The sequence below is a fragment of the Loxodonta africana genome, chromosome 26 (assembly GCF_030014295.1).
Source record: "Loxodonta africana isolate mLoxAfr1 chromosome 26, mLoxAfr1.hap2, whole genome shotgun sequence".
In the NCBI taxonomy this organism is placed as follows: domain Eukaryota; kingdom Metazoa; phylum Chordata; class Mammalia; order Proboscidea; family Elephantidae; genus Loxodonta; species Loxodonta africana.
Window position 1 is genome coordinate 18,865,244 of NC_087367.1, and position 27,682 is coordinate 18,892,925.

Here is a 27,682-nt window from a genome sequence, read left to right on the forward strand (position 1 = left end):
GACACCTTTGGTTAACTGAGTTGTTTTCTGGAGAAGGTGCTCTCCAGGCCTTTCAGAAATCTGGCTGTTCATTGACAGCTCCATTGTTTATTATGGCTTCTTCTTAAAGTATGGCCACCAGCACTGCATGTAAGTTCCACATGGCACCTGACCTGTGCAGAAGACTGAGGGATCATGTGCTTCTCTGGTCTTGATAACTTCGAATGTTTTTGTCAGTCGTGTCATGCTGGTGGCTCATGCCTTTCGCCTCCCATCCTGTATTTCTGTTATTTTTTCCTAAATGTAGCATTTTACGTAGATTTCTGTTTTACCTTGGTAAATTTCATGTTACTCATTATTCCATGTTATCCCGTTCAAGACCTAATTATTTCCTCCTTTGAATTTTTGTTGATAATTACGTGTTTTCACTAATGAAGGCATTCTGATTAAAGGACCAATTCAGAATTTTTGTTATGAATTATGGATTTTGATACCCATTATCTGGGATCACGTGCATCCCAGTGGACCCTAGACAACATAAATCCTGCCAATATGCATCAATGAAAAACTACATTAAAAATTTTTTTATTTCTAGAAATTTGCAAAATATGGGGTAAAACATGAAGGTACCTGGCAATGACTGCACGTACATTTTATTCTAGTCTCCTTCTTCTTAGCCTTTTTATTATTTTAAACTTTTAAAAACATGGTACAATGCATTCTTCCTTACTGCAGAAGTAGTACTTACAGCCCAAATAAATAAAGCCAAGAGTTTTTTTATCTCAGGAAAAGTACTACAACAATGCATTCTTCATTACTGCAAAAGTAGTACTTTCAGGCCAAATAAATAAAACTAAAGGAATTTGTATCTCTGGAAAATTACCACTACCATTTATTCTTCATTATAACAAAAGCAGTACTAAAAGCTTAGAAGCAAAAACAGCTGCCTTGCAATACTGCAGAACTGCTTACAGTGGTATGTTCCACCTGCTACATGTGGAAGCAATGATTGGGCCTTAAGAGTGGATGTAGGGTAAGAATAGCTTACAGGAGTTCTGAGCTCTTGAAAAGTACCATTGCAATGCATTATTTCTTATTTCAAAGGCATTATTTACTGTTTAGAAGCGAGAAAAGCAGGGATCCAGTAACACATGGAAACAATGAATGGCATCAAGGAGAAAATGGCTGCCATGACTATAGCATGAGACTGGCAATAACTTCTTCTTGTGATAAGTACATTCTCACGAGAACATAGTAACTAGGAAACATTGTGAGGAGGCTTATCTCACGCAAAAAAGGCAAACTTGTCAAAAGTTTATGAAATTCATACATCCAGGAGGCATCACCTAAGACAGTGCTCAGTCTACACAAAAATAAGGCTCCAACTTATGGTTCTTGAAATTCACGCATTTCAAAAGTCTCCACCTTGAGGCTAAACACTAAAATTGGGATACCTTCTTCCCAAAAAACTCCAGGGGCATAAAAAGTGGGTGTGATAGTGTCTGTCCCGGAGGTCTTGAAAGGGTTGTTGAGGTGTTTTTAATCCTGATTCTACATCCAACAAAGTTACCCAGCTTTGTGTCTTTTGTAAATTCACTGTTATGTTCTTTAACATCTGCATGATAAACATTGCCAAAAATACTAACTGCACCAAGAAAAGAGCCCTGTGGCATTTCCCTAGACACTTTGCTCCAGATGACATGGGCTATGAGTGTGTAGTCTTTGAGTTCAGCCCGTCATGAAACCATTGATCTGTTAATTAAAAGCAAACCCCCAAGGATAGCATACAAGAATATCCTTTAACAAATACTTTGCAGAAATCAAGATACAGTGTGTTATGGCACTTCCTGATCTATCAGTGGAGACCCTGGTGCTGTAGCAGTTAAGTGCTACGGCTGCTAACCAAAAGGTCAGCAGTTTGAATGTACCAGGTGCTCCTTGGAAGCTTTATTGGGCAGTCCTACTCTGTCCTATAGGGTCACTATGAGTTGGAATCAACTCAATGGCAATGGGCTTGGTGGGTTTTTGGTCAGTCTAGCAAGTCATTGAGGTTAGTTTGGTCCAGATTATTTTTGGAAAACCTATCCCGGTTTCTTTTGTTTTTACTAAAATGAAGGTTTGCTGTATTTTAAAATGCGTAGACTGGTCACAGTAGGTAAAAGTAACTTTAGATAATGACTCTTCTGAAGCTTAAAAAAAGCTGCTCCCCCCCGCAAGAAAGAAAAGACAAAAACAAACAAAACCAAAAATCCTTAGACCAGTGGGTCTCAGCCTGGGGCAGCTTTGCTTCCCGGGCGATATTTGGCAGCGTCTGGAGACGGTTTTTTGGTTGTCACAACTGGGTGGAGAGGTGCTACTGGCATCTACTAGAAGCCAAGGATGCTGCTAAACATCCTATAATGCAGGACAGGCCCCACAGCAAAGAATTACGTGGCCCAAAATGTCAGCGGTGCTGAGGTCGAGAAACCCTGCGTTCGACAATACTGTAACTTCTTTCTTGCAGTGACTGTTATTAAATCTATTTAAAATGGGTATAAAGAAGAAGAAAGAAATGCAAGTTGCTGCCTTGACTATCTATCGTCAGGACCTTGAGACTTTGAGATGTAAGTGATTTCTGACTTTACCTGTTTAATGTATTTCTTTTCTAGTTTGCAAGCAGAGTATTTTAATCTCTAGGAAGCCCATATCACAAAATGTTCAGATTCTTTCTATTTAATATTCCATGTTTCCGTAGATTCAGTTTTGGATGTACAATGGTTTCCTTAAACTTGTATTTTTCAATTCAACCTTTTTTTTTTTTTTTCGGTGTTATGTAGCTTTTGCTGATGAGGAAGGAAAAAATCTAGCTTCTTTGCTATTACATTGTGTACAGCTCACAGATGGAGTATCACAAATCTGTTCTATCAAACAGGTAAGGCTGAATTAATAACTCGATGCATCTTAAATATTATCATGCTATTTATGGACTTTTTGAAAGAATTGACTCTGGCTACCAATTAATTCCTTAATATCGATGTAATATCAGTGTACCACTAAATTTTTTTTTTTCTGCTCATTATATAATATCTTTTTAGTCAAAGCCGCAGGTTTCACTTCGGTTGGAGCTGTAAATCAGAGAGGATAATAAGATAATTGTACATACTTTTTTTCTGGAGATAAATCATTTCTATTACTGAATCTGAATCTTTGAAACTTTTTAGCAGGCACCTTTTAAAATTAATTCAGAATGTAAAGATTATCCTTACGGAGTATTGTCCTCAATATTAGGACTTAGACCATTGGAATTTGCATAGTATTTTTTTAGAAAGCAGCTAAATGTCTTGTTGGTTTTTGAATAGTGCTACAGAATTCCTGGAAGGAGCCGTGGTGGCAAAGTGGTTAAGTGCTAGACTCCTAACCGATAGGTTGGCAGTTCGAATCTATCAGTTCTGCTGGAGAGAGATGTGGCAGCCTGATTCTGTAAAGATTACAGCCTTGAAAACCCTATGGGGCAGTTCTACTCTGTCCGATAGGGTTCCTCTGAGTCAGAATCAACTTGATGGCAGCTGGTTTTGTGTTTTTTTTTTTTTTTCGGAATTCCCATGCCTTCTCATTGAGATCTGTGATTCTCAATGGAGATGGACTGGTGGGTGAAGTGGGAGTTGGGGTCATGGATTAAAAAGGTTAATAAGTACTGAGATAGGTGTTTAAATCAGAATCCTTAACAGTGCAGTGTGAAAACACTTGGTGTGATATAGTTGAGACTTAAAAGAGTATCTGGAACCATGTTACTTTGCTGTACTTGATTTTAGAAAAAATCACTATGGTTTTGAATTTTTTGGATTACAGATTGTACCTTTACTAGAGAAGGAAGATAAAAATGGCGTGTGTGATCCCATTATTCGAAGTTGTTTGGATATTTTAGCAGGCATCTATCTTTCTTTAAGTCTAAAAAATCCCTTGAAGAAAGTATTGGCAAGGTAAGGTCTTAGTTATCTAGTGCTGCTGTAACAAATACTGCAAGTGGGTGGCCTTAAGGAACAGAAACTTGTTTTCTCATAGTTTAGTAGGCTAGAAGTCCAAATTGAGGGTGCCAGCTCTAGGGGAAGAGGGGAGGGGTCCATGTGTTGGGGAAGGGGCTAGGGAGTCCTTGTCTCAGCTTCTCTAGCATTCTTAACAGGTGTTCCTTGGTCATTTGGCTGTATTCTGAAGGTTTAATTCAATTTTCCTACAGTCGTATAATTTCTCTCCCTCCCCACATATCACTGTGCTACTAGGCTGTCAGAGTTTTAATTTTTGATTCTCTCTTTAGCTCCCTAAATGGCCTGCCTGAATTTTTTCTGACTGAGGCTATGCACAGTTTTACTTGTCGGCTTCAGGAAGAATTGAATACTACTGATCTATACTCGTATAGGAAAGTAATGGACAATATATCTTCCTGTCTGGAGAACTTTAACTTGGGTAAGCCAGCACTCTTCTAGTACTTTTTCCGGCACTCACCTCTCTCATCATTGTTTTTCATCAGTGATGCTAATTCTAGTCTTGAAACTCCTTACCAGTATTGATTTTGCCCCCCATAGGTAGAGCAAGTGTTAATAACCTGCTTGAAAATGGTAAGTCTTATTATTTTATTTTATCCTGAGATGTGATTGAGTTTATGAGTTATTTTGGGACTGATTCTTATACATTTCTTGGCAATGAGTAGAGTGTTGCAGGTAACTGCAATCATCTCCTTCCCTTTTAAATCTCTGCTTCTATAATATAGTATCATTTCAGGAAACAGTGATTTACAATATTTTCTTGTACTGTTTTAAATTTCTTGTTTATATATATATATATGTATGTGTACACATACACGTAGACACATATGTATACATATGTTTGTTTGTTTCAGTGCTTCATTTCCTGCAAAAGAGTTTAATTGAAATCCTGGAAAAAAATAGGCAAGTATTTGCATACTTGGGAATGTGTGCCTGCATGCTTCAGTTGTGCACTGCTTTTGTAAGAAGAAGATTCCAGAATGTACCCCTTTTCATTACTGTCCATTAATATTGGACCTGATTATTTAAATTTAGTTTGTTTTTAATTTTTAAAAATGAAATACATTATTATGAAAGTGATAATAATAATGCAAAATAACAAGAATGAGAGAAGCTCTTTGTTTCCCCCTTCTGAATGTTCTTTTTCTATAGCATCCTGTTCTCATTTCATTGGTGAAATAGCCTCTCTTAGCTCTCTGAAGATATTAAAGGTAGTTTTTTCTTTCTTTTTTTAAGTTTTCTTGTTTCTACACAGTATCATTTTCTTCCTACTTGCTTTTTTTCTGTTTGCTGGTTTTGGTCATTATATTTCTTGCTAGAGGCTTTCCTCAGTGTCTAGTGGTTTTTGGCTTAGCACTCATATTTAAGAATGGGCACTATAAGTTGATTTGAATCTTTGTGCATATGGGTGGGGTTGATTGCAGGTTTTATTGTAAGCTGGTCTAGCCGGGCTGTTTCTTTGGGACCCTCCCTGATATCAGTAACTTTAGGTCCTTTTTCTTGGCCAGTGGATTTTCCACGGAAGAATCTTCCAATCCATTGTCCTAATATTCTGGTTGCTGAGAGAAGAGAGGTGAAGTCTTGGCATTTGGCATTCGTTGTGTATATGTTGACCTAACTTGCTTGTTTTTTCAATGTGGTATTGCTTCCTTATCTGTGTGTGCTGTCTTCTTGTCCAGAGACCTGCTGTTTTACCCTCTTTAGAGGTAAACCAGTTGCCTGTTGGTTTGGGGATGGTAAAACTAGGGTTCTTATTGTTTCTTATACAGACTTATAACCAGTCTTCCTGTTTTCAGCCCTATGTTTAGTCCTACATCAAAGAGTACCTGATGTCAACAGTTCCTGAGCCTTTTGGGTATGCAAATCAGGTTACTTTTGGGCTTGTCCTCTGTTGGCATAGTATTCACCTTTCTTGATTTTGCTAAGTTAGTGTGTTGGTTAAGATTGTGTGTCAACTTGGCTGGGCCATGATTCTCAGTGTTTATATGTGATCACTCCCATGATTAAATCTGCTGTGAGTAGCCAATCAGTTGAAAAGGAGTTTCCTTGGAGGTGTGGCCTGCATCCGAATAAAAGCAGATGTTCTGGCTTTTTTGCTCACTCTGGATCCTGTGGCTGCCTCCTGTCCGCCTGACCTCTGGCTGTTGGCAATGGAGCTACCAGCTTATCTGCAGACCTTGTGATTCATCGATCTTCACAGCCTGAGAGCGGGAGCCCTGCTCTCTGACCTGCTGATCTTGGGTTCACCAGCCCCTGTGGCTACGTGAATCGAGAGAAGCCTCTATCCTGACCCATGGACTTGGGACGTTCCAGCTTCTACAACTGCGTGAGCTGTTTCCTTGATATATATTTTTCTCTATGTGTATTTATATGCTTTACTGGTTTTGCTTCTCTAGAGAACTCAGCCTGAGACAGTCAGGTATCACTCTGCTTTGCAGCTTCCAAAGTTTTATTGTTACTGTATTATTGCCTTTGTGTATTTATGCCATCTGATATTTTAAATCCTTTGGCTGTTGATTTAGCATTTCAGGAGGGAGTGGAGGTAAAGCTTATGTGCCATCTTTAATCCAAGGTCTGGCTCCTTTTTGCCTCACCAGGAGTTCCTTCTCCATCTCCTTTTAGGCTCCCCTCCCTCTCCTCATCTCTTAAATGTGGATTCTGTCCTTATTCTGTTCTAACTGCTTAATCTTGCCCATTTCCTTGCTGGCAGCTATCGTCTATATACTCGTGATTCCCAGATTTTTAACTCTAAGCCAGATCTCTTCTCTGAGTGGTAGACTCATATAGTCAACAGCCTCCTGTATATCTCAGCCTGGAGTTTAACAGGTGCCTCAGATTCAGCGTATCCAAAAGAAAATTTGCGTCTTTTTACCCCAAATCTTTTCGGTATTTTCTATGTTAACGAAAAGCCCTCTGATTTACCAAGCTATCCAGACTAGAAATTGGGGTATTATCCTACCCTGCTCCCTTTTGCACAAGCCCCTACATTTAATTTGTGAGCAAGATAAGGCTTCTTACTTCTTTCTCCTTGATTTCTTTTGTATCTGTCTACTTCTGTCTATAATCAGTACTTAGCCTAGACCCTCATCATCTTTTACCCAGGCTAATAATTTTTTTATTTTTTTTATTACAGTAATCTTCTGGTTGTTCTCTCTGCCTGCAGTGCTTCCTTCAATAATTCATCCTTCTTATTCCTTACCTATCATGTGACATCCAGTGTGTTGGCTAGAGATTAAAAGCCAACACTCAACCTAAAGACTTCCATGATCTGATGTGTCCTTACCTTTTCTGTTTTATTCTTCACTACACACCTCTCATACCCTGTGCTTTAGCCACAGCAACCCATGTGCAGTTATTTAAACCTGCCTTGGAGAGTCACAGTGCTGCCTTTTGCTCATGGTGCTCCTTCTACTTGGAATGGCTTTCCCTGCTTGTCTACTTGGGAAAACCTATGAATCTTCTTTGAAATTCTATTTAAACGTCTATAAAGCTTTGCCCAACTCTGTCCTTGCCTCCGTCAAACTTGCCAGCCTTATTTTGTGCTCTCAGTATGCCTGTTCATACTTTTATCACAGTGCCTGTTAAATAGTTATTGTACTTATTTGTTATAGGCAGGGCCATCTCATTCATCTTCATATATACTGTGCCCCACACAGTGTATGGTACCTAGTAGGTACTTGTTAAACGTGGTAAATGTGAGGAGATGCTTAGATGAGACTTAAGGAATGTGTGTTAGCCAGACAGGAAAGGTAAGGGTATTCCTGGAAGAGGGGTTAATGCAAAAATCTGAGAGAATATATCACCTTTTGGGATGACAGTTACTTCCATGAGACTGGAATATAGGATTTTCGTGAGGTCTCGATGACTGATTGCATTTGGAAAAGATACTAGTAGAAAAAAACCAAACCCAAACCCGTTGCCGTTGAGTTGATTCTGACTCATGGCGACTCTTTAGGACAGAGTAGAACCGCCCTGTAGTGTTTCCAAGTAGTGGCTAGTGAATTTGAACTGCTGACATTTTGGTTAGCAGCCATAGATCGACGTATCTCTTAACCATCGCACCACCAGGGATCCAGTAGAGAGAGAAGCGGGAAGAATGAGAAGAGGAGACATTGCTGAGGGATCAGTGTGATGACTGGTCTTGGATAGAAGGAGTCACACATGGCTCTTCCACTGGGAAGAAAGAAAAGATCTAGAGATGATGTGGATACAGAGAACTTTGTAGATAGCTGGTTGATGGGGAAGAGGAGCAGGAAGTTAGGGTAACCCTTCACTTATTCAACAAATATTTCTTGAGCCCCTGCTGTGTTTCAGGTACCATTCTAGGCTCTCAATATATAGCAGTTTACAAAATCAAGGTCTGTGTCCTCATGGAACTTACATTCTGCCTTGTGGTATCTGGCAATAAACAATAAACATGAGGAAGTAATCTATATAGTATGTTAGAAGGTAATGTGTGCTGTGGAAATTAAAAAAAAAGCCGAGCAAGGTAAAAGGATCCAGAGGGCTGCTGAAGATAGGATAGGTTTCATTAACAAGTGGATGCTTGAGCAAAGACTTGAAGAAGGTGAGGTGTGAGCCATGCAGATATCTGGGAGCGGAGTGTCCCAGGCAGAGAGAACCAGCAGTGCAAAAGGCCCTGTAGTGGCAGTGCGCCCAGTGTGTTCAAGGGTTGGCAAGGACACGTGTGGCTGGAGGGGAGCGAGTGAGGAGGAGAGAGAGGTGGGCAATGAGGTCGGGGCAGCAGGAGCCAGATGGTGGGCCATGGTAAGGACTTTGGCTTTTGCTGTGAATAAATGGGGAGCCATTATAGGCCCTGAGCAGAGAAGTGATGTGATCTGACTTATGTTTTAATAGGCTCACTCTTGCTGTATGTTGGGAATAGACTGAAAGGGATAATGATAAAAACTGGGGGACTAGTTAGGAGGCCATTGCGGCAGTCCAAAGGAGAGATCGAGTGGCCAAGGCCAGGATAGTAGCCATGCAGGCAGTAAGAGCCTGGATATATTTTGACGGTAGAGCCTACAGGATTTCCTTATAGATGGGATGAAACCCACTGCTATCAAGTCAATTCCAACTCGTAATGACCCCGTAGGACAGAGTAGAATGACCCCATAGGGTTCTAAGGCTGTAAATCTTTACAGAAATAGGCTGTCACATCTTTCTCCTGCCACCCTTTTAGTTAGCAGCTGAGCGCCCAACCACTGCATCACCAGGGCGCCTATAGATGGGATACAGAGTATGAAAGAAATAGAGGATTTGAGAATTGTTACATAGTTTTTATAGGATAGAGATCCCAGCAGGTGGAGAAGGTCTGGGGTTGAAGATGAGTCGCGTATTTTGGGATGGAGCCCTGGCGGAGCAGTGGTTAAGAGCTCAGCTGCTAACCAAAAGGTCAGCAGCTCAGATCTATCACCGGCTTCTTGGAAACGCTATGCAGCAGTTCTACCGTGTCCTGTAGGGTTGCTATGAGTCGGAATTGACTTGATGGCAATGACGTTTTTGGTTTTTAAACATCCACGTGAAGATGTTGAGAAAGCAGTTAGATATGAGTCTGGAATTAAAAAAAGTTAGGGCTGGAGATAAAAGTTTGGGAATTATCAGCATACAGATCATAATTTATAGCTTATATGGTCAACACCAAGGGTATGATAAAAGATGACTGGAGATGGAGAAAAGAAGAGGACCAACGACTGAGTCCTGGGAAGCTCTAAGTTTACAAGACCAGTGAAGGTAGAAGACCCAGCCAAGGGGTCCGAAAAGGAGTGACAGTGAAGTAAAAGAAAATCTAGACGAATCTGGCATCTCGGAAGCCAGATGAAGAAGACATGTCAAAGTGGAGGAGTGATCAACGTTGTAAATTGTGTCATTTGTTCTTGTTTTTTTCTCTTTACTCTGTAAAGTAGAAATAAGATTGGTCACTGGCTGAGAAAGAGGGAAATGTTGAGGTAAGTTAAGAATGTTGAAAGTTTGCAATGACTGTCTACTTATTGGAATATTATGGGCATGGAAGAATGTCTACTATAATCTAAAATTGATTTTGATACTTTGAGGAATGTGCTTACTTTGGAGAGAGGTGGGAATGGTGACACTTTTATCTGAATTTCCTTTTGTAATATTGCCTTTTCTTCTTTGTAGAAAATTGACTGGAAATCATATTGCTCAGACACAGTTGATGAATGACTTGTTGGTAGGCATTAGACTTTCAGTGACGTTAGTACAGAAAGTACCAGGCTTCCAGGGAAATCTCTGGAAGGCTTCCAGTTCTCCGATCTGGCAAAGTATGTGTGGCTTGCTGAGTATTTTCACCAGGTTTTTAAGCGATGGTAAGTGTAACAGCGAACAGATGATTAATTCCAATGTGTGTCAGTCAGCTTTTCCTAATGATTGCATGAGATACATGACAGTCACCTGAGATGTGGAACTTCCCCTCCCTGCCTGCCACCCCCAAAGAAGGGACTGGTTCTGGATTGTACGGTTTTAATGTTTGCTTCTTTCAAATGTACTGGTTCAGCAAGGGATAATGTTAAATTTATACGTATACTGTATGCAAAGCACAAAACCTAGCAATCTTACTGTTCAAAAGCAACAGACTTTCAATAGCAAAAGGAATATTTTTAAAGGAAATTTCTGTTTCTGGAGGGAAGATCTAGAAAGGTTAGTGTAACCCATACATTTCTCTTTAGCAGGGGGTGTTATCTTCAGTTAATTACAGTAGTTGCTGATTGTGGGGCTGGTTTATATTTCGTATACTGTTTCTGTCCGTATGAACAGTACCACTGGGCACCCAGATAGTAGATGAAAGGAAAGTGTTTTTTTTAGTAGTATTCCACTAATAACTGAAAAAGAAATGGTAGAATACCATCATTTTGTAACTCGTATTGAATGGTTATAGACATGAAGCATTAACAGGTGCTAACATGACAGAAAGAGAGACAGCCAGTCCACATGTATTCTTAGAGTCTTGCCATCACGGAAAGGATGGAACCTGAGACCGATCCAGTCTCTAGGTCCAGTTGCCGATTTGCAGAGAGAACAGGGGAACACACTGAACTGCTCCAGGAGTAAGCAAACAGCAATGTCCAAGTGGTGGGAAACTACAGGTCAAATGGCCAGGGTTCTTCAGCAGAGAAATTTGAACAAAAAGAAAAGGAAGGAGGGGATGCCTGTAGATTAAGAGAGACTTAGAAGACATGAAATTAAACAAACAAACAAAAAAAAACGGCAAGACTAAACTGTAACGTCTAGGTATGGACATTTTGGTCGATAAAACTATATAAAAACGTTCCTCTTGCTGTTCAGTTGCTTCCAACACATAGCGACCTTATAGGACAGAGTAGGACTGCCTCAGAGGGTTTCCAAGGCTTTCATCTTCATGGAGGCAGACTGCCACATCTTTATCCTGTGGAGCAACTGACCTTTTGGTTAACAGCCAAGTGCTTTAATCCCTGTGCCACCAGGGCTCCATATATAAAAATATAAGGAACTGTTTATTATTATTATTTTTTCCATTGCCATGGAGTCGACTCAGACTCACAGCCACCCTACAGGACAGAGTTGAACTGGCCTGTTATGTCTCCGGGGAGCACCTGGTGGATTCAAACTGCTGACCTTAACCACTATGCCACCGAGGTTTCCATGTTTATTGTTAGAGTCAGGATAATGCTTACTCAAGGTGAGAGGGAGAGGGTTGTGATTGGGATGGCACATGAATGAGCCCTCAGGGCCGGATGGCCAAGTTCTATTTCTTACGTGGGTAGTGGGCACAAGAGTTCCTTCTGATAATTCATTAAGCTATGTATTTGTTTTGGGTGATTTTCTGTGTCTGTGTTTTACATTACACTAAGAAGAGTAACAAAACAAAGTGATCCCTAATGAATAATATGGATACATAGTATCTACCTAAAAGGTTAAATTACTTTTTCTCCCCTCCCTTACCCTTTGGCTGGGCACACGGCTGCCCTAATCAAAGTTGCAGTTCTGTTACAGAGGATAAGGGCAGAATGGATATGTAGTAGGTAATTTGTAGTAACTGTCATCCTTCTTATGCCAGGTTCACCAGACCATTTTGTGTAATTTTCTCAAAACAAGAGGCTAATACAGATAAAACAAAAGGATAGTCAAATCAAGACTGGTTGCATTAGGACAGTCCACTGAGAGCATAGTTTATAATTAGCGCTGATACAGGCTCTTTACATAAGCCCTAAAAGCCCTTTAAGAAAAGTATGTGAATGCCAGAGTTGGGTATGGTGGCATTGGTGGAGGGGCTGAGACAGGTGGTGGAGTATCGCTAGGTGTACGGGGGGCCGTAAATGGAGAGGAAGAGGAGTGGCTGTTACGGGAGAGAGCAAGGACTCAGCATTTATTGAGTACCTATGAAACATTTGTATTCACATAAACCTTAACAGCATTTGTGTTTGATAGGAATTGTGTTTTTTTCTCCCACTTTAGGAAAGGTGGTACAGAGGTTAAATACTTGACTGCTAACTGGAAGGTTGGTGGTTTGAACTCCCCAGCTCTCCGAGGTAGAAAGACGTGGCAGTCTGCTTCTGTAAAGACGACAGCGTTGGAAACCCTATGGGGCAGTTCTGTTCTGTCCTGTAGCATTGCTATGAGTTGGATTCAACTCAAGGGCAATGGGTTTGGTTTTTGGGTTTTTTATAAAAGGGAAAGCTAAGTCCCAGGGAAGTTAGCTAACTTGCCCAAGGTGTGCTCATCTAGGAAGTGATGGCCAAGCTAGAATTTGCTCCCAGGACTGTCTGACCCACCGTACCAGCATATCCATTGTCATTTCATGCATGCTTTCTGCTTCTTTGCCAAATAGATGACCTCTTACAGACAATTCAGAGCACATCTGGATTAGCTATCATTCTCTTTATTAAGATTATGTTTGATCCACCTGAAAAGATCCCTGGTTTGGTAAGTGCATCTCCTTTTTAGAATTGTACTTTAGTGACTTAAACATATGTTTTAAAAATATAACATGAAGAAAAGTAACATTTGTTTATTTTTTGCATAGTCTGAATTGTTTTAATGACCTTTTTCTCTTGTAATAAGAATATATGTTTATCATTGACAATTCTGAAAATTCAGATAAAGAAAAAGAAGATGATAACAGTCAGCTGTAAGTCCATCCCACAAAGATAACCACCATCAGCATTTTTGGTGTATATCATTCCAGTTTTTTCTGATGATATTTGTTTGGTCCAATCACTCATCAATGTCATGAGGCACGCTGTAATATTAAAATTATGCAGAGATTAATATATAGACATGCATACAATAATGACTCAAAGGCACTGGGTTCTGGTATACAATAATAACTTCTTAATAGTTTTTTTTATTAAAAATAACCTAAGTCATGTATTTTGGACAGGAAATATATTACAGTCAGTTGTTCAGTGAATTTGATCCATATGGAAAATATAATTTGATAATTTGGACCACAGTTCCTGTGTTTTTTTTTTTTTTTTCTGCTGTGTTTACTACTAGCAGATTTTTTCCCTTACTGTATTGTATAGAAAATTATTTCAGCCTTCTGCCTGACTTTATGCAAAATGTACGTGCACTGTTCTATGAGATCATATGAAGTAATTATCATTGGAAAAAGTTTTTTTTTTTTAAAGTTTGAAATTTTTATTTCTCAGATCACCACTAAAAAGCCTTAGTGAAGCTCACCCACCTGTAGGTAGTGCTGTTTTCTGATCTCAACCAGTATATTCATATCAACAAAATCGTTCATGTACAAAGATTTTTTTTTTTAAATTTTGAGATAATCTTACTGCTTGTGTCTTTATTTTATTATTACTATTTTTAATAATAAAAGTTTAGTTGCAGTTATTTTTCCTGGGATGTTTTAGGGGAAGGAGGTTTTTGGATTCTTAAATTAAAGTATTAGAGACTTTATTTATTTGTGTGAACTCTGTTGTGTTCCCAGATTAGCAGTTTGCTCCTTCGTTCGGTGGACTGCGCCAGCATCCCCGAGTGGTTCATGAGCAGCTGCAGGAATCTCTGTTGTGCAGAGGTCCCTGGGTCAGCTCTCTTATTCCTGTGTCAGGGGACGCTTGCCATGTTGGACTGGCAGAATGGGAGCATGGGCCCGTGTGGGGAGGCCCTGCTCTTGGATACTGCACATGTTCTTTTTACCTTGAGTTCACGGTGAGTTTTGATAATGCTGGCTCACATTTTATTTTGAGTTTTGTTTTGCTTGTAAGGCATAATTGGAAGCATTTCAAAGATGGCCACTGAACCAGCATATTTAGTAATTCTATGGAAGGTGGTCAGGAAAAATCCCAAATTAAAAATGATATGTGTGTAGGTCCGATGACTGCCCTGACAGGGAGCACAACAGAGAACCCTTAAGGGAGCAGGAGATCAGTGGGATGCAGACCCCAAATTCTCATAAAAAGACCATACTTAATGGTCTGACTGAGACTAGAGGAATCCCGGCGGTCATGGTCCCCAAACCTTCTGTTGGCACAGGACAGGAACCATTCCCGAAGACAACTCATCAGACATGAAAGGGACTGGACAGTGGGTAGGAGAGAGATGCTGATGAAGAGTGAGCTAATTATATCAGGTGGACACTTGAGACTGTGTTGGCATCTCCTGTCTGGAGGGGGGATGGGAGGATAGAGAGAGTTGGAAGCTGGCAAAATTGTTACAAAAGGAGAGACTGGAAGGGCTGACTCATTAGGGGGAGAGCAAGTGGGAGTACGGAGTAAGGTATATATAAACTTATATGTGACAGTCTGACTTGATTTGTAAACGTTCACTTGAAGCTCAATAAAAGTTAATAAAATTAAAAAAAAAAATGATATATGTGTAGGGACTGAAGTGGGTGTGAAAGAAGAACAAGAGAAGATGAACTGATGATGGGAGAGAGAGTTACAGGAATTGCTGGTGTAGATTAACCTGTAATGAACATTTCTAAAAGTAATTTTGACATTCAGGCCCTATGCTGGCATTTTTAAAAACTATAAAAATTTCTCTATATATAGTGCTTTTAGAGCTAATGAGGAATTTCAGCATAGGAGATCTAGTTTGATCCTCACTTCTAAGAGATAGGATAGGAAGGCTTTTGTGGAATGAGTAAAGTGAAGCTAAGAAAAGTAAATGCTTACCAGAGAGCGTATTGCCAATAAGAACCCGAACCAGAACTGTAACCAGGTCTTCTGACTTCACTTGACTGTATTTTCTGTATTTTTGGTGTTTTTGCCATACTGGCTGAAAGTGATCATGTATTTAAAACGTCCAACCATAGATACAGCTTGATAGTAATGAGCATGTGGATAAAGAAGAACACTACAGTGTTCTAAAATAAGATTTTTACATGTTGTTTAGTTTCAGTGTTTAAAAATCATGCATATTTTAAAAGAATTTTGTAATTCTTTATTATGTTTTTAATAAGTTTTATTGAGATATAATTCACATGCTGTACAATTCACCCATTTAAAGTGTGAAATTCAGTGGTCTTTACTCACAGAGTTCTGCAACCATCACCACAATTAATTTTAGAACATTTTTGTCATCCCAAAAAGAGACCTCATACCCATTAGCAGTCTCACTCCTCATTTCTCCCTAACCCCCCCTCCCCCAACCCTGGACCCTCATTCTGGGTTTTTTTTTTTAATTGTGGGAAATACGTAGGTAACAAAACACTTGCCTTTTCAGCAACCTTCGCACATACGGTTCAGTCACATTAAATATGTTCATTGTGTCGTTCAGCCGTCACCATTCCTCAGTGTCACCTAAGTATTGTGTCTTCCTTTCTCTCTCCCTCCCACCTGTCCCTGGTAACCACTAATAAACTTTAATCTCTGTATACTTACCTATTCTAGATATTTCATGTAAGTGGAATCTTACAATATTTGTGCCTTTGTGACTGATACTTCACAAAGCATAATGTTTTCAAGGTTCATCCATGATGTAGCATGTACAAAGTCTTTATTTCTCTTTATGGATGAGTAATAGTTCGTTATCAGAGAATATCAAATATACCATGGACTGGCAGAAGAATGAACAGATCTGTGTTGGAAAAAGTACAGCCAGGATGCTTCTTATAAGGGACGATAGCGAGACTTCGTCTCACATACTTTGGACATGTTATCAGGAGGGACCAGTCCCTGGAAAAGGACATCATGCTTGGTAAAGTAGAGGGTCAGTGATAAAGAGGAAGAGCTTCAATGAGATGGACTGACACAGTGGCTGCAACAGTGGGCTCAAACTTAGCAATGATTCTGAGCATGGTGCAGGATCAGGCAGTATTTCGTTCTGTTGTACACGGGGTCACTATGAGTCAGGACAGCACCTGACAACAAATGTGTGTACCACGTTTGGTTTATCCATTCATCTGCTGGTGGACATTCAGGCTGTTTCCACTCTTTGCTTATTGAGAATAGTGCTGCAATGAACATGTCTGTACACCTCTGTTTGTGATCCTGCTTTTTGTTCTTTTGTCTCATTATGTTTTAAAACATGCGTGAAACCATCCTCATAATCATGATAATGTACATTTCCATCACCCCCAAAAGTTTTCTTGTACCCCTTTTTGGGCTAGCTTTGATAAGGTGAAAAGGTTCTTATGCAAATTTGAAATCTGTTTTGTCCTCCCATGTAATTTTTTATTGCTGTAAATTTTACAATGGTTGGATTTTCTGGTTATTCTTTATAGTTTTTTTTTTTTTAATCTAAATAATTACAATATTGAATTTCTTTTACTAGTTTACAATAATGTGGCTCTTTTTTTTTTTTTTTTTTTGTCTTATTTAGGATCAAGGAATCAACTCTAGAAATGTTTCTGTCTAGAATCTTGGCTTCTTGGACCAATTCAGCCATCTACGTCCTCGAATCAAGTTCTCCAAGCCTAAAGAACAGTCTGAATGGGAATTCCAGCATAGTCGAGAGACTTTTGGGATATGTCTATACCCACTGGGAACATCCATTGGATGCCCTGAGACACCAAACCAAAGTCATCTTCAGCAACCTGCTCCGGATGCACCAGCTCACTGCGGAAGGGGCGGATTTGGCCACTGAGCCTTTCTTTTGGGGACTAACTGAGAGTCTTCTGCGATTGGAATGGCATGTTAAAGGGAAGTACACGTGCCTCGGTTGTTTGGTCGAGTGTATAGGAATCGAGCGTATTTTGGCAGTAGATAAAACTATCCCATCTCAAATATTAGAAGTGATGGGGGAGCAGCCATTGGTTCCTTATGCAAGTGACCTCTTGGAAACAATGTTTAAAAATCATAAGAGTCATTTGAAATCCCAGGCTGTTGACAGTACTTGGATTGACCAGTTGCATGAGACTTGGATTTCTCCTCTACTTTTTATACTATGTGAAGGAAACCTAGATCAGAAATCTTATGTGATTGATTATTACTTGCCAAAATTATTAAATTGCAGTCCTGAGAGCTTAAGCTACATGGTAAAGATTCTTCAGACTTCTGCTGATGCTAAAACTGGTAAGAAAATGAATTTTTGTTATAGTAATTTCTATTTATGATGCTTAAATGTGGGTATGTAGGTAAATGTTGGGAGCCCTGGTGGTGCAGTGATTAAGAGCTCAGCTGTTAACCAAACGGTGGGTGGTTCAAATCTACCAGCTACTGTTTGGAAACCCTCTGGGCCAGTTCTGCTCTGTCCAAGGGTTGCTGTGAGTTGGAATTGACTCGACAGCAACAGGTTTGGTTTTGGGTAGATGTTGACCATATTCAAGCTTAAATATTATCACTTTTATAAATAAGTATGTTAACGATGGAGATTCAAAATTGAAACGACTGTTGCTATACATAGTGGAATGGGTTTTTTAGCTGAAGTAATTTCTATAAGTTAAGCAGTGATTCCAGTTTGATTATAAGTTTATTACTAGGTTTTAATTCATTTTACTAAGTTCTTATTTGTTACATCTTGTTGTCAGACTGGAGCAAAAGTTTGTGCATTTTATATAATTTGCCCCTTCAGATGATTGAAAGAGTAATTAAAAATCACATTGGGCAAGGCCAAGGACTGGCAAAGTGACAGTAGCAAGTTTTTCTCTCTAGGGGAAAAACACAATTTAGAGACATGACCTTGAGAAACACTGTCTCGTCATTTAGTGTCGGAGCAGATGTTACATTTGCAGCCCAGTGATCTTGAAAGAATCACTGTGTTAAAGCACAATTCAGTGATGAATGTGTAAAATGATCTTGACTTATCCCTGGAAATCTTAAAATTTTCATATTCTGTATAACAAAGCAGGAGTATGATAGTCTGTAGCCCATTTGAAGACATATTTCCAGTGAAAATAATTAAAACCTTCATATTTCAAAGAGTAACATGAGATACCTGGAAGATTTGATTCCCATAGACAAAAATGAGCCACCAGTTATAATTTTTAACAGTGGTTGTTCTTGGCTTTTTGAGAAGTATTCTAAAATTCAAGATTTGCAAGTCCATTCTGAAGTAAAATAAAAATAATAAAACAAACCCATTGCAGTTAATTCCTACACATAGTGACCCTATAGGACAGAGTAGAAATGCCCCATAAGGTTTCCAAGGCTGTGAACATTATAGAAGCGGACTGCCACATCTTTCTCCTGCAGAGTGGCCTGTGGGTTCAGACTACTGACCTTTCAGTTAGCGGCTGAGTGCTTTAACCACTGCGCCATCAGGGTTCCTATTCTGAAGTCAAGTCGTCTTATTTTTATAAGAAGGCGCTCTGGGAGCCATATCGCCCATCGCCATAGTAGTGGCTGATGTCCTAGCCCGTCAAAGCATCAGGCTCATTGGGTAAAGACTGTTATTCCTCAGGACAGGAAATCACCAGATCCTCCTTTCACCTTCTTTACTATTTAGAAATAGTAACTCCGAAGTATACAGAGAGGTTCAATGCTTGTTTTCAGAGAAGTGCTGGCCTTTTATCACCGAGGTGTGTCTTCTGTTTCTGGCTGAAAGCCATTTTAGTCTTTTTATTGGTTTTAATATTTCTCCACTGATGTTTTTCTGGATTCATTTTCTGAGTGTCAAGGAAAAAGTAAAGATACAAACAAATAAATTATGATGTTTTTAAGTTAGGAATAAAAGGATTATGCTTATTTGAAATGATTGACGTAAGAACTAGTAGATGATTTAAAGTCACGATTATTTTCTAATACGTACTTGAATTCATGTTAGAATTTAGTTTAAAATGTGAGTTTTATTTCTTGAAATATAATGTTCATTAGAAACATGAAGACATGGCTACTGAAAGTGGTTGCAGCCATTGCATAGCACAGTGACAGTGTTTGTTGTTGTGGTTCCTGACCAAGAGCAATCTTTTCTGTCTTTAGGGTCTTGTAACAGCAGAGGGGCTCTGGGAGCTTTGATGGCATGTCTGCGAACAGCTAGAGCTCACGGGCATCTCCAGTCTGCCACTGATACCTGGGGAAGCCTTGTGTCCAGCGCGAGAATAAGGCAGGGCTTAATTCATCAGCACTGCCAGGTAAGTAAACATACCTGGGAATTCACATGTTCAGTAGTACCTTGATTCATTCATTCATTTAGCAGTACAATATAGAAGCCATTGCATTGTGCATAGCACTGTTTTTTTTTTTTATTGTGATTTAGATGAAAGTTTACACAGCAATTGGTTTCTCATTAGACAATACACAAATTGTTTTGTGACATGTCAACACTCTCCCCTTTTCCACCCCAGGTTCCCTGTTTCCATTCGTCCAGTTTTCCTGTCCTTTCCTGCTTTCTCATCTTTGCTTTTCAGCTGGTGTGCTCATTAGTCTCATATACATGATTGAACTATAAAGCACATCCTTCACGTGTGTTATAGACCTGTTTAATTTTTGGCCGAAAGGTGAACCTTAGGAGTGACTTCAGTACTGCATTTAAAAGGGTGTCTGGGGGCACCCTTGAGGCTTCTCCAGTTTCTGTCAGACTAGCAAGCCTGCTCTTGGTTTTTATTTGTGAATCTGAATTTTGTTCTACATTTTTCTCCCACTCTGTCCAGGATCCTCTATTGTGATTTCTACCAGAGTAGACAATGGCGGTAACCAGGCACCAAGCACCATCTAGTTGTTCTGGGCTCAGTCTGGTGGAGGTTGTGGTGGTTGTGGTCCGTTAGTCTTTTCATAGGCACTGTGTCTTTAGCAAGGACCAGAGTGGGAGCACCTAGAAACCAGGAGACCACTTAGAAGTACACGGTAGTAATACAAGAGTGAAGTGATGAGGTCCTGCGTAAAGGGGTTGCTGAGACAAAAAGAGAAAAAGGAATGAAGTTGAGCATGACCATGGAATAAGAATCTTGAAGATTGTTGCCTTTTGTCAATATCCAGTTTTCACATTTAATCAAATAATTTTATAGGAAATAACCACAGGATCTCTGGGAATAGGGAACCTTTCTGGTGTATATGCAGGTGAATTGAGGTTTAATCCCCACCCCCCACCTTGGCAGCCTGTGTAAATAATTAAGTTTTTCAAGTGGTTTAGACTTCACCTATTTCATTGGAAAGTTAACATTTTATTGCTTGTTGTATTTTAGGTACGGATAGATACATTAGGCTTGCTTTGTGAAAGTAATCGAAGCACAGAAATTGTTTCCACAGAAGAAATGGAGCTGATCCAGTTCTTCATTACGTACAATCTTAACAACCAGTCCCCGGGAGTGCGACAACAGATCTGTTCTCTTCTTAAGAAGGTAGAAGTTCCCATCATGGAGTATGGGAATGATTGTTGAATCGTTAGGAAAGTCGTGAATTCTGCTCTGAAAATAATTTTTTGAAAGAGTCCCAGATTTTGGGAAAGCGAAATGGCCGTGGCATTGGACCACCATGTTTCTTCTTGTGGCCCTTCTGTGACTTGTGGTTCTGTAATTCACAATGATTAAATTTGGGATTAAAATCCAGTGTGAAAAGTCCTTCCATTCTGGCAAAGTAAATGAACCTCGTGCTCTTTTTTTGAAAGGAAAAAATCTAGTGCTGGAGTTCTTGGGGCATAAGGTGGTTTAAAAAGATTTTGGTAACGGGAGGAAGGAAGCCCGTTTGCATTTTTCTAGTTTCTTTAAGCGTCTCATGAAACAGTCATTATTGAATAGTCCAAATTGAATTAATCACGCAACACATTGATGGGGTAAAGAATCGGTATAGAGATGAGTATATCATCTTCAGGTTCATGCCAATTTCAAGGAAATAGGAAAATTGTGTGGTGTAATGACTGTATATTCTGGTTTGCGGTAGTACTTGGTTTTTGGTTTCAAATATATAAATGTTAATATTCTCTCAAAACGAAACACTGCAAAATATTAAGGGTTTAAAAACCAGTGCCCTCCTTCCTTGAAGTTTTAAACTTCCGTCGCCTTTTAGGCTACCATTTTAATTTCAGTGTGGCTCACATGCGCTTCATTTTTCTTTTTTTCAAAAGTTGTTTTGTAGGATACAGGAAAGTTCTCAGGTACTGTATAAATTGGAGCAAAGCATGTCCAAACATGAACCAGAGAATGAATTACCCAACCAGCACCCTTCTGTTTCTTTACAGCAGTACAAGGTAGGTGATGTATTTCTAGTCATAAAGACCTTTAAGAAACCTGAAACAATTATAAACAAACATTAAAGGAAAAGAAATGGAAGTCTCTTGGTCAATAGTGTTCTTTTTTCCTGCAGCCTAGGTTTTCCATATTCCTTCTGGTGCTTTGGTACCTCTCTTGTGGTGGCCTGGGGTTGTGGAACCAGAGGTAGATTTCTGGTCTGTCACAGAATGCCTTTAATGGGCTAATCTCAATAATTTACAGCTTATGAGCTGGATGAATTTAGTACTTTTAAAACAAAAAAGATGGTTGCCTGGCCCTGAACTCCCCTATGTCATCCCATGTTAGAAGACTGCTGGGTCTGAGCTTGCTTCTCCTTTAGACTAATTGACTTACAGTTGCTTAATGTTAGTGACTCCTGGTCCGTGGTCCAGTTTTGAAGGTTCTTGTCTATCCCATTTCGGGGCGAGCTTGAAGAGTAGGGCTGGGTTTCAGAGCATTGTGTTGATAGGTTAGACGGAACCCCAGGTACAGCAGCTCCAGCCTAGACCAGAGCTCATCCTGACAACCCTTCCCCTCCATTTCTACCCATCAGAACCGAACAAGTTTTTCACTGAGTAAGAATCCCACCCCAAATCTAGCCTTTCACAAGCAGACCCTTGTTTTCTCCCAAGGCCCAGATAGAGAACGGTGCTCATCTATTTTATCTCATTTAAGGAAACAGGTATAATAAATTAATGATACATTCGAGCCATGACATATTCATTGCCTACTCTAAACATTACTATGGGTGGCTTGGTTTTCAATTTTGTACTTAAAAGGTAAAAAACCATCTAAAGAAGAATATTCCTTCACCTTTGAAAAGTCCCATTGTGAAGATTAGAAAGTCACAACCTGAACTTAACGTCATAGGTTTAGGTCCCAGTTCTGCCACTTATTCATTGACTGACTTAATGGGACTCCTCAACTGTACAGCAACCTCCTTCAGAAGGTTGCTTTTGAGAACCAAGTGAGATAGCTCTTTTTAAACTATAAAACCTGTACCTGTTGTCGTCAAGTTGATTCTGACTCATAGTGACCCTATGGGACAGAGCAGAACTGCTGCATAGGTTTTCCAAGGAGTGCCTGGTGGATTTGAACTGCCAGCGTTTTTGTTAGTGGCCGTAGCTGTTAACCACTATAGCACCAGGGTTTATAAACTACAAGTCACTCTGAAAATGGCAGTTGTTTTTTGGCCTCTTTTTGATCATTGCTAGATTTAAGAAAACACATCTCTTCTGCTTATTTTTGTAAGGGATAAGGTGAAATTTATGAAATCTCAGTTAGATACTTAGAGCACAAAAACTATATTGTGGATGCAGGTTCTGAATTTAGTCACGCATTGCCTAATGTCCACGGTACGTTCTGTGAAATAGGACGTTGTTTGAACACCATATTATATATAAAGGCAGTCCCTGGATTACAAACAAGTTCCATTACTAAGGCTGTCTTTAAGTTGAATTTGTATGTAAATCAGAACAGTTAGGTACGGATTGTATCTAATGTCAGCTAGCCACATGTTTGTATTAGTATACAGTATACAGTGTACCTTTCTACGCATAAAAAACGTTATAGAAACATTTCCAGATACACTAAAACATCTTTAACATAATAATACAGTAATGATAATAATAATGTTTTGATCTGTTATGAACCACTGTATATACCTTGAATTTTTAATATAATAGGTTTTCTGGGTGTTGGTTCATAACTACAGCTTATATGTAAGTTGGGCATTCCTAACCCGGGGACTGCCTGGGTAACCTTATGAGACCGTGGATGTACATACGGTCAGAGGTTGCCTGAACGAACGTTATGTGGTGCGTGACTGTATATATAAATTTCTCAGTTTAAAAAAAAATTTTACTGTGCTTAAGGTGGAAGTTTACAACACAAATTGGTTTCTCATTCAAAAATTTATACACAAATTGTTTTGTGACATTGGTTGTAATCCTTGCAATGTGTCAGTGCTCTTCCCCCTTTCCCTTTTCACCTGGGTTCCCCATGTCCATTCGTTCCGTTTTCTTGTCCCTTCCTGCCTTCTCGCCTTTACTTTTGGGCAGGTGTTGCCCTGATTTCTCAGTTTTGCTTGTGACTATCTACTTTGTGAAAATTAGTCTTTGAGTCTTGATCTGAGTCAATTTTACGATATCAGTAGTTTTTGATATTTTCTCCCAATTTGTAGTCTCCTTTGGTTTTTGGAGGTTGCGGCCTTGGCATTGTATCATCATTGTCATCATTGTAACAGTGGTGCCATGCATAGTGTGGTAGGCTCAGTGCGTATCGACACACCAAGTGCTGGGAGGGAAGAGGAGGTGATTAATTGGAAATGATGTTTTCTGGTCTCGTGAAGGAGTTTATTTCATACTTAACCTATGGCTGTCAAGTCGATTCCAACTCATAGCGACCCTATAGGACAGTCTAGAACTGCCCCATAGGGTTTCCAAGGCAGTAAATCTTTCTGGGAGCAGACTGCCACAGCTTTCTCCCATGGAGCCGCTGGTGGGTTTAAACCACCGACTTTTCAGTTAGCAGCTGAGCACTTTAACCACTGTGCCACCTGTGCTCCTTATTTCAGACCTAAATGACTAATATTAATAATTAGAGTACTTTTAAATTTACAAAATGCTTTATATGCACGTTGTCATTTAATATTTAACAACAAAGCTGGGAGGTAGGCATCATTATCTTTGCTTAACAAGTTCAGTAACCTGCCCCAGGTCACTAGCTAGTAAGTGAGGGTAGAGGCTGGAGTCAAATCCAGATCTGCTGTTTACTCCAAAATCCAAATAATTTTTTTCCTAGTACCAGTTTAAATGGAGGCTTAGAGGTAAGAAAGTGCAAGGAAAATTTGGAATGGTGAATTCACTGGTGTGAGTGATATAAGATACTTGGGGCAGTGGAGGTGTTGAGTCATGGGAAATCTGGCTAGAAAATCAAGTTGGGAACAGGTAGTAGAGAGTTTTAAAGGCTAGGCCACGTCGTTTGGAAGCCTCAAGGGAGCCATTAGAAGTGACCAGAACATATATTGAATGTGTTGTGTGGGTGGGACACTGTGCTCAGGATGAGGGATCCAAATGTGTAAACTGTGGTCTCCGCCCCTAGTGTGGTCACAGAACTACAGGCAGTCCCTGGGTTACCAGTGTCCAGCTTACGTACAAACCATAGTTATGAACCAATCCCTGTAAAGCCCATTGTATTAAAAATTCCAGGTACGTACAATGATTTGTAATAACAAATGGGCACTACTTTGTGATGCGCATCAAAACATTATTATTATCAGTATTATGTTAAAGATGTTTTAGTGTATCTGGAAGTGTTTCTTTAATGTTTTTTTCTGCATGAAAAGGTATACTGTATACCAAGACAAGCGTTTGATGTTAGACATGAACCCTACCTAACTGTTCTGAAATAAGTACAACTTTGACTTAAAGACAGATTTAGGAATGGAACTCATTCATAATCCAGGGATTGCCTGCATAGTCTAAAAATGTAAATAACGATATAGTTAGCATTTTTTTTAGCATAGGATAATTCTTAAAGGATAAGCTTGTTGCCCTTTGATTTAATATCGGTGCTCTTTTACTCATTTTTATAATTAAAGCCAGTTTAACTAGAACGTTTTCCAATAATTACACCATTACTTTGAAACCCAATACATTAATAAACTCATAAACTCTCAGGACTTGAGAGGGACCAAAGGGTAAATCACCTAGTTTGCATGTTAGGACTTGAAAGGGACCAAAGGGTAAATCACCTAGGTTGCTTGTCATTGCCCAGAGGTCTGGATGCAAGGACCCCATCCAGAGTCAGGTGGGACTGGGGCTGTCTGTAGTATATGCTTTTTTTTAATCTGCCCTCTAAATTACATTTCATTAAAAGTTTTCATTTTATAATCCTTTGTATAAGCAGTATGGTAGAGCAGAAGTTCTAAAGGAGCAGGTAGCAGACAGTGGAATAGTTGGATCTTTGTAGGAATTATGTCATTAAAGCCAAATTTATCATGCAGTGTATATTGGATACTTCTTTGGTCATTTTAAAACTTTAAAAAGTGTCCATGCCTTTGCGGCCTGAGTGGAGATTAGCTTAAACTCTGGTGAGGAAAATCAGTATTCTTAGAGCCTTGGCATGAGCTAGGGCTGACAGGGCTAGCTTTCGCTGAAAATATGTCTGGACTATGATAGGAATTGTCTGGACTATGATAGGAATTTTCTTTCTTGTTCACCTTACAAAGATGGGGTTCAGGAAAGTCACGGCATAGCTCACAGTCAAGGTGCCAAGCTGAGTTATCAAGGGAAGTAAGCAACTAGTGTTGTTAAAAAACAGTCTTTGCTGTCTTATTAAAAAAAACCCAAAACCCACTCTTAAAGGTGATACTTTGAAGGTAAGCTCTTGTGAGTTAACTCTATTATACTTACTGTAATTTTTTTTTTTTTTTTCAGAATTTCATGTCATCAATTTGCAGCAGTCTTTTTGAAGCGTTATTTCCTGGGTCTTCCTATCCAACTAGATTTTCAGCCTTAACCATTTTAGGCTCAATAGCTGAAGTTTTTCCTGTCGAAGAAGGTAAGTTTTCAATAATGTTTGATAAGAGTATTCTTTTGTCTTTGAAGACATGTAATTTTTCAGTATTTTCCTTTCCCTGGTGTTTCAGTTTTATTGTCTTTTCTTTAGATTCTTAGGAGAGGTTTTATCCTCTGTATGTAATTCTCATTTGGGCATTATTAAATTTGCCAGTGAGGGATATAAAGGAGAGAAACTGTTTTCAATAACCATTATTTGCCAACTCTAAACGATAGTTTTCATGGACTGTACTTTTTGTGGAAAGAATTCTTGCTCTCATGTGTTTGCTGCTGTTTTAAGATAGCGCCCAATCTGCTCTGTAAGTTAAGTTTTAAAAATTAAAATAATAATAGTCTCTTATATGTAGCATTCCCCGGTGAGTCTCTGCGGTTAATATGTGGTTTTCCTAATATGCTATCTGTTTCATAAGCCTCGATCTGGTTTCAGGAAGACAATGTGAGGCTGTCATTTCCAGGCATTCCGATATAATAACGGTGCTTTGTTTTTCCTTCTGTGGGATACCCAAGGGGGTGAACATTTAATTTTCCGCTTTTACTTGTTTTTTTTTTTCTTCCTTTTTGGCAAGAAATGATTCTTTTTATCCCCATACGTGAGTGTGTGTGTGTGTGTGTGTTTCAACATGGATTTCTTGTTTTGCTCAGGCTTTGTGACTGTGGTCAGAGAGGAAAATATCCTGTTCAGTTGCTCTTTCTGACAGAATGGACAGAGGGCCAGAGTGCTTTCCACTGCAGTCGGGTTCCTTTATAGTGTACATTTTTAGGCAAAGTGTAAGTTTTTAGCTTGGGGGAGGGAGAAATTGGTTGCTGTAAATACAGGCTTGCTTCATTCGAGGAAAAAAAGTTTTGCAACTTTTTATTTTGCAAAAAGCTTAGCCCAACAGCGAAGTACAGCTGTACACCCTCTACCTAGATCCATCAGCTGTTAGTATTTTGCACGTTTGCTTTATCTCTCTCTTGTGAATTACGTAACCACAGCACAACGATCAAATTTAGTGTTACCTAATAGACGATTCATATTCAAATGTTGCCAGTTATCCCAATAAGTGGCCCTTTATGGCAAAAAATACATTTTTTTCATGATCCAATGCAGCATCCAGGTTGCATTTTGTTGCCATGCCCACGTAGCCTCCTTTGATCTGGAATGGTTTCTTAGCCTGCCTTTGTCTTTAATGACATTGACATTTTGAAGACTGTCTCTCAGTTTGGGTTTGTCTGATTGTTTCCGTGTGACTTGATTCAGGTTATGCAATTTTGGCAGGAGTATTGCATAGGTGATGTGGTGTTCTTGTCAGGGTATTACATCAGGAGGTACATGATGTCAGCTTCTCCCATTACTCATGATGAAAAGTTTGATCACTTGATTAAGGAGGGCGTGGCTGGCTGAAAAATGGCCCCTCCTAAAGGTATCCATGTCAAATCCCTGGAACCTGTGAATATGAGCTTATTTGGAAAAAGGATCTTTATAGCTGTGATTAAGTGTAGAATTTTGATATGAGATGATCCTGCGTTATCCAAGTAGGCCCTAAATGCAATCACAAGTGTTCTTGTGAGAGAGAGACAGAGGAAAATTT

The 27,682-nt window shown here is 39.4% G+C and overlaps 1 protein-coding gene across 8 annotated transcripts in view; it reads left to right on the forward strand.

The window, feature by feature from the left end:
• THADA (THADA armadillo repeat containing) overlaps window positions 1-27,682 on the forward strand; it is a 362,922-nt gene that overhangs the window by 2,083 nt on the left and 333,157 nt on the right. For 6 of the 8 annotated variants that reach the window (XM_064277151.1, XM_064277150.1, XM_064277147.1 and 3 more), the window contains exons 2-15: window positions 2,483-2,582; window positions 2,796-2,890; window positions 3,808-3,938; window positions 4,271-4,419; window positions 4,539-4,571; window positions 4,853-4,901; window positions 10,137-10,324; window positions 12,823-12,917; window positions 13,936-14,156; window positions 16,770-17,461; window positions 19,307-19,458; window positions 20,509-20,664; window positions 21,387-21,509; window positions 25,971-26,094. In XM_064277151.1, the coding sequence (XP_064133221.1) occupies window positions 2,507-2,582; window positions 2,796-2,890; window positions 3,808-3,938; window positions 4,271-4,419; window positions 4,539-4,571; window positions 4,853-4,901; window positions 10,137-10,324; window positions 12,823-12,917; window positions 13,936-14,156; window positions 16,770-17,461; window positions 19,307-19,458; window positions 20,509-20,664; window positions 21,387-21,509; window positions 25,971-26,094 (2,284 nt within the window). In that variant the 5' untranslated portion in view covers window positions 2,483-2,506. Of the gene's footprint in view, window positions 1-2,482; window positions 2,583-2,795; window positions 2,891-3,807; window positions 3,939-4,270; window positions 4,420-4,538; window positions 4,572-4,852; window positions 4,902-10,136; window positions 10,325-12,822; window positions 12,918-13,935; window positions 14,157-16,769; window positions 17,462-19,306; window positions 19,459-20,508; window positions 20,665-21,386; window positions 21,510-25,970; window positions 26,095-27,682 lie in introns of those variants that run through there. The other 2 variants (XM_064277153.1, XM_023555322.2) reach the window with 2 other exon arrangements.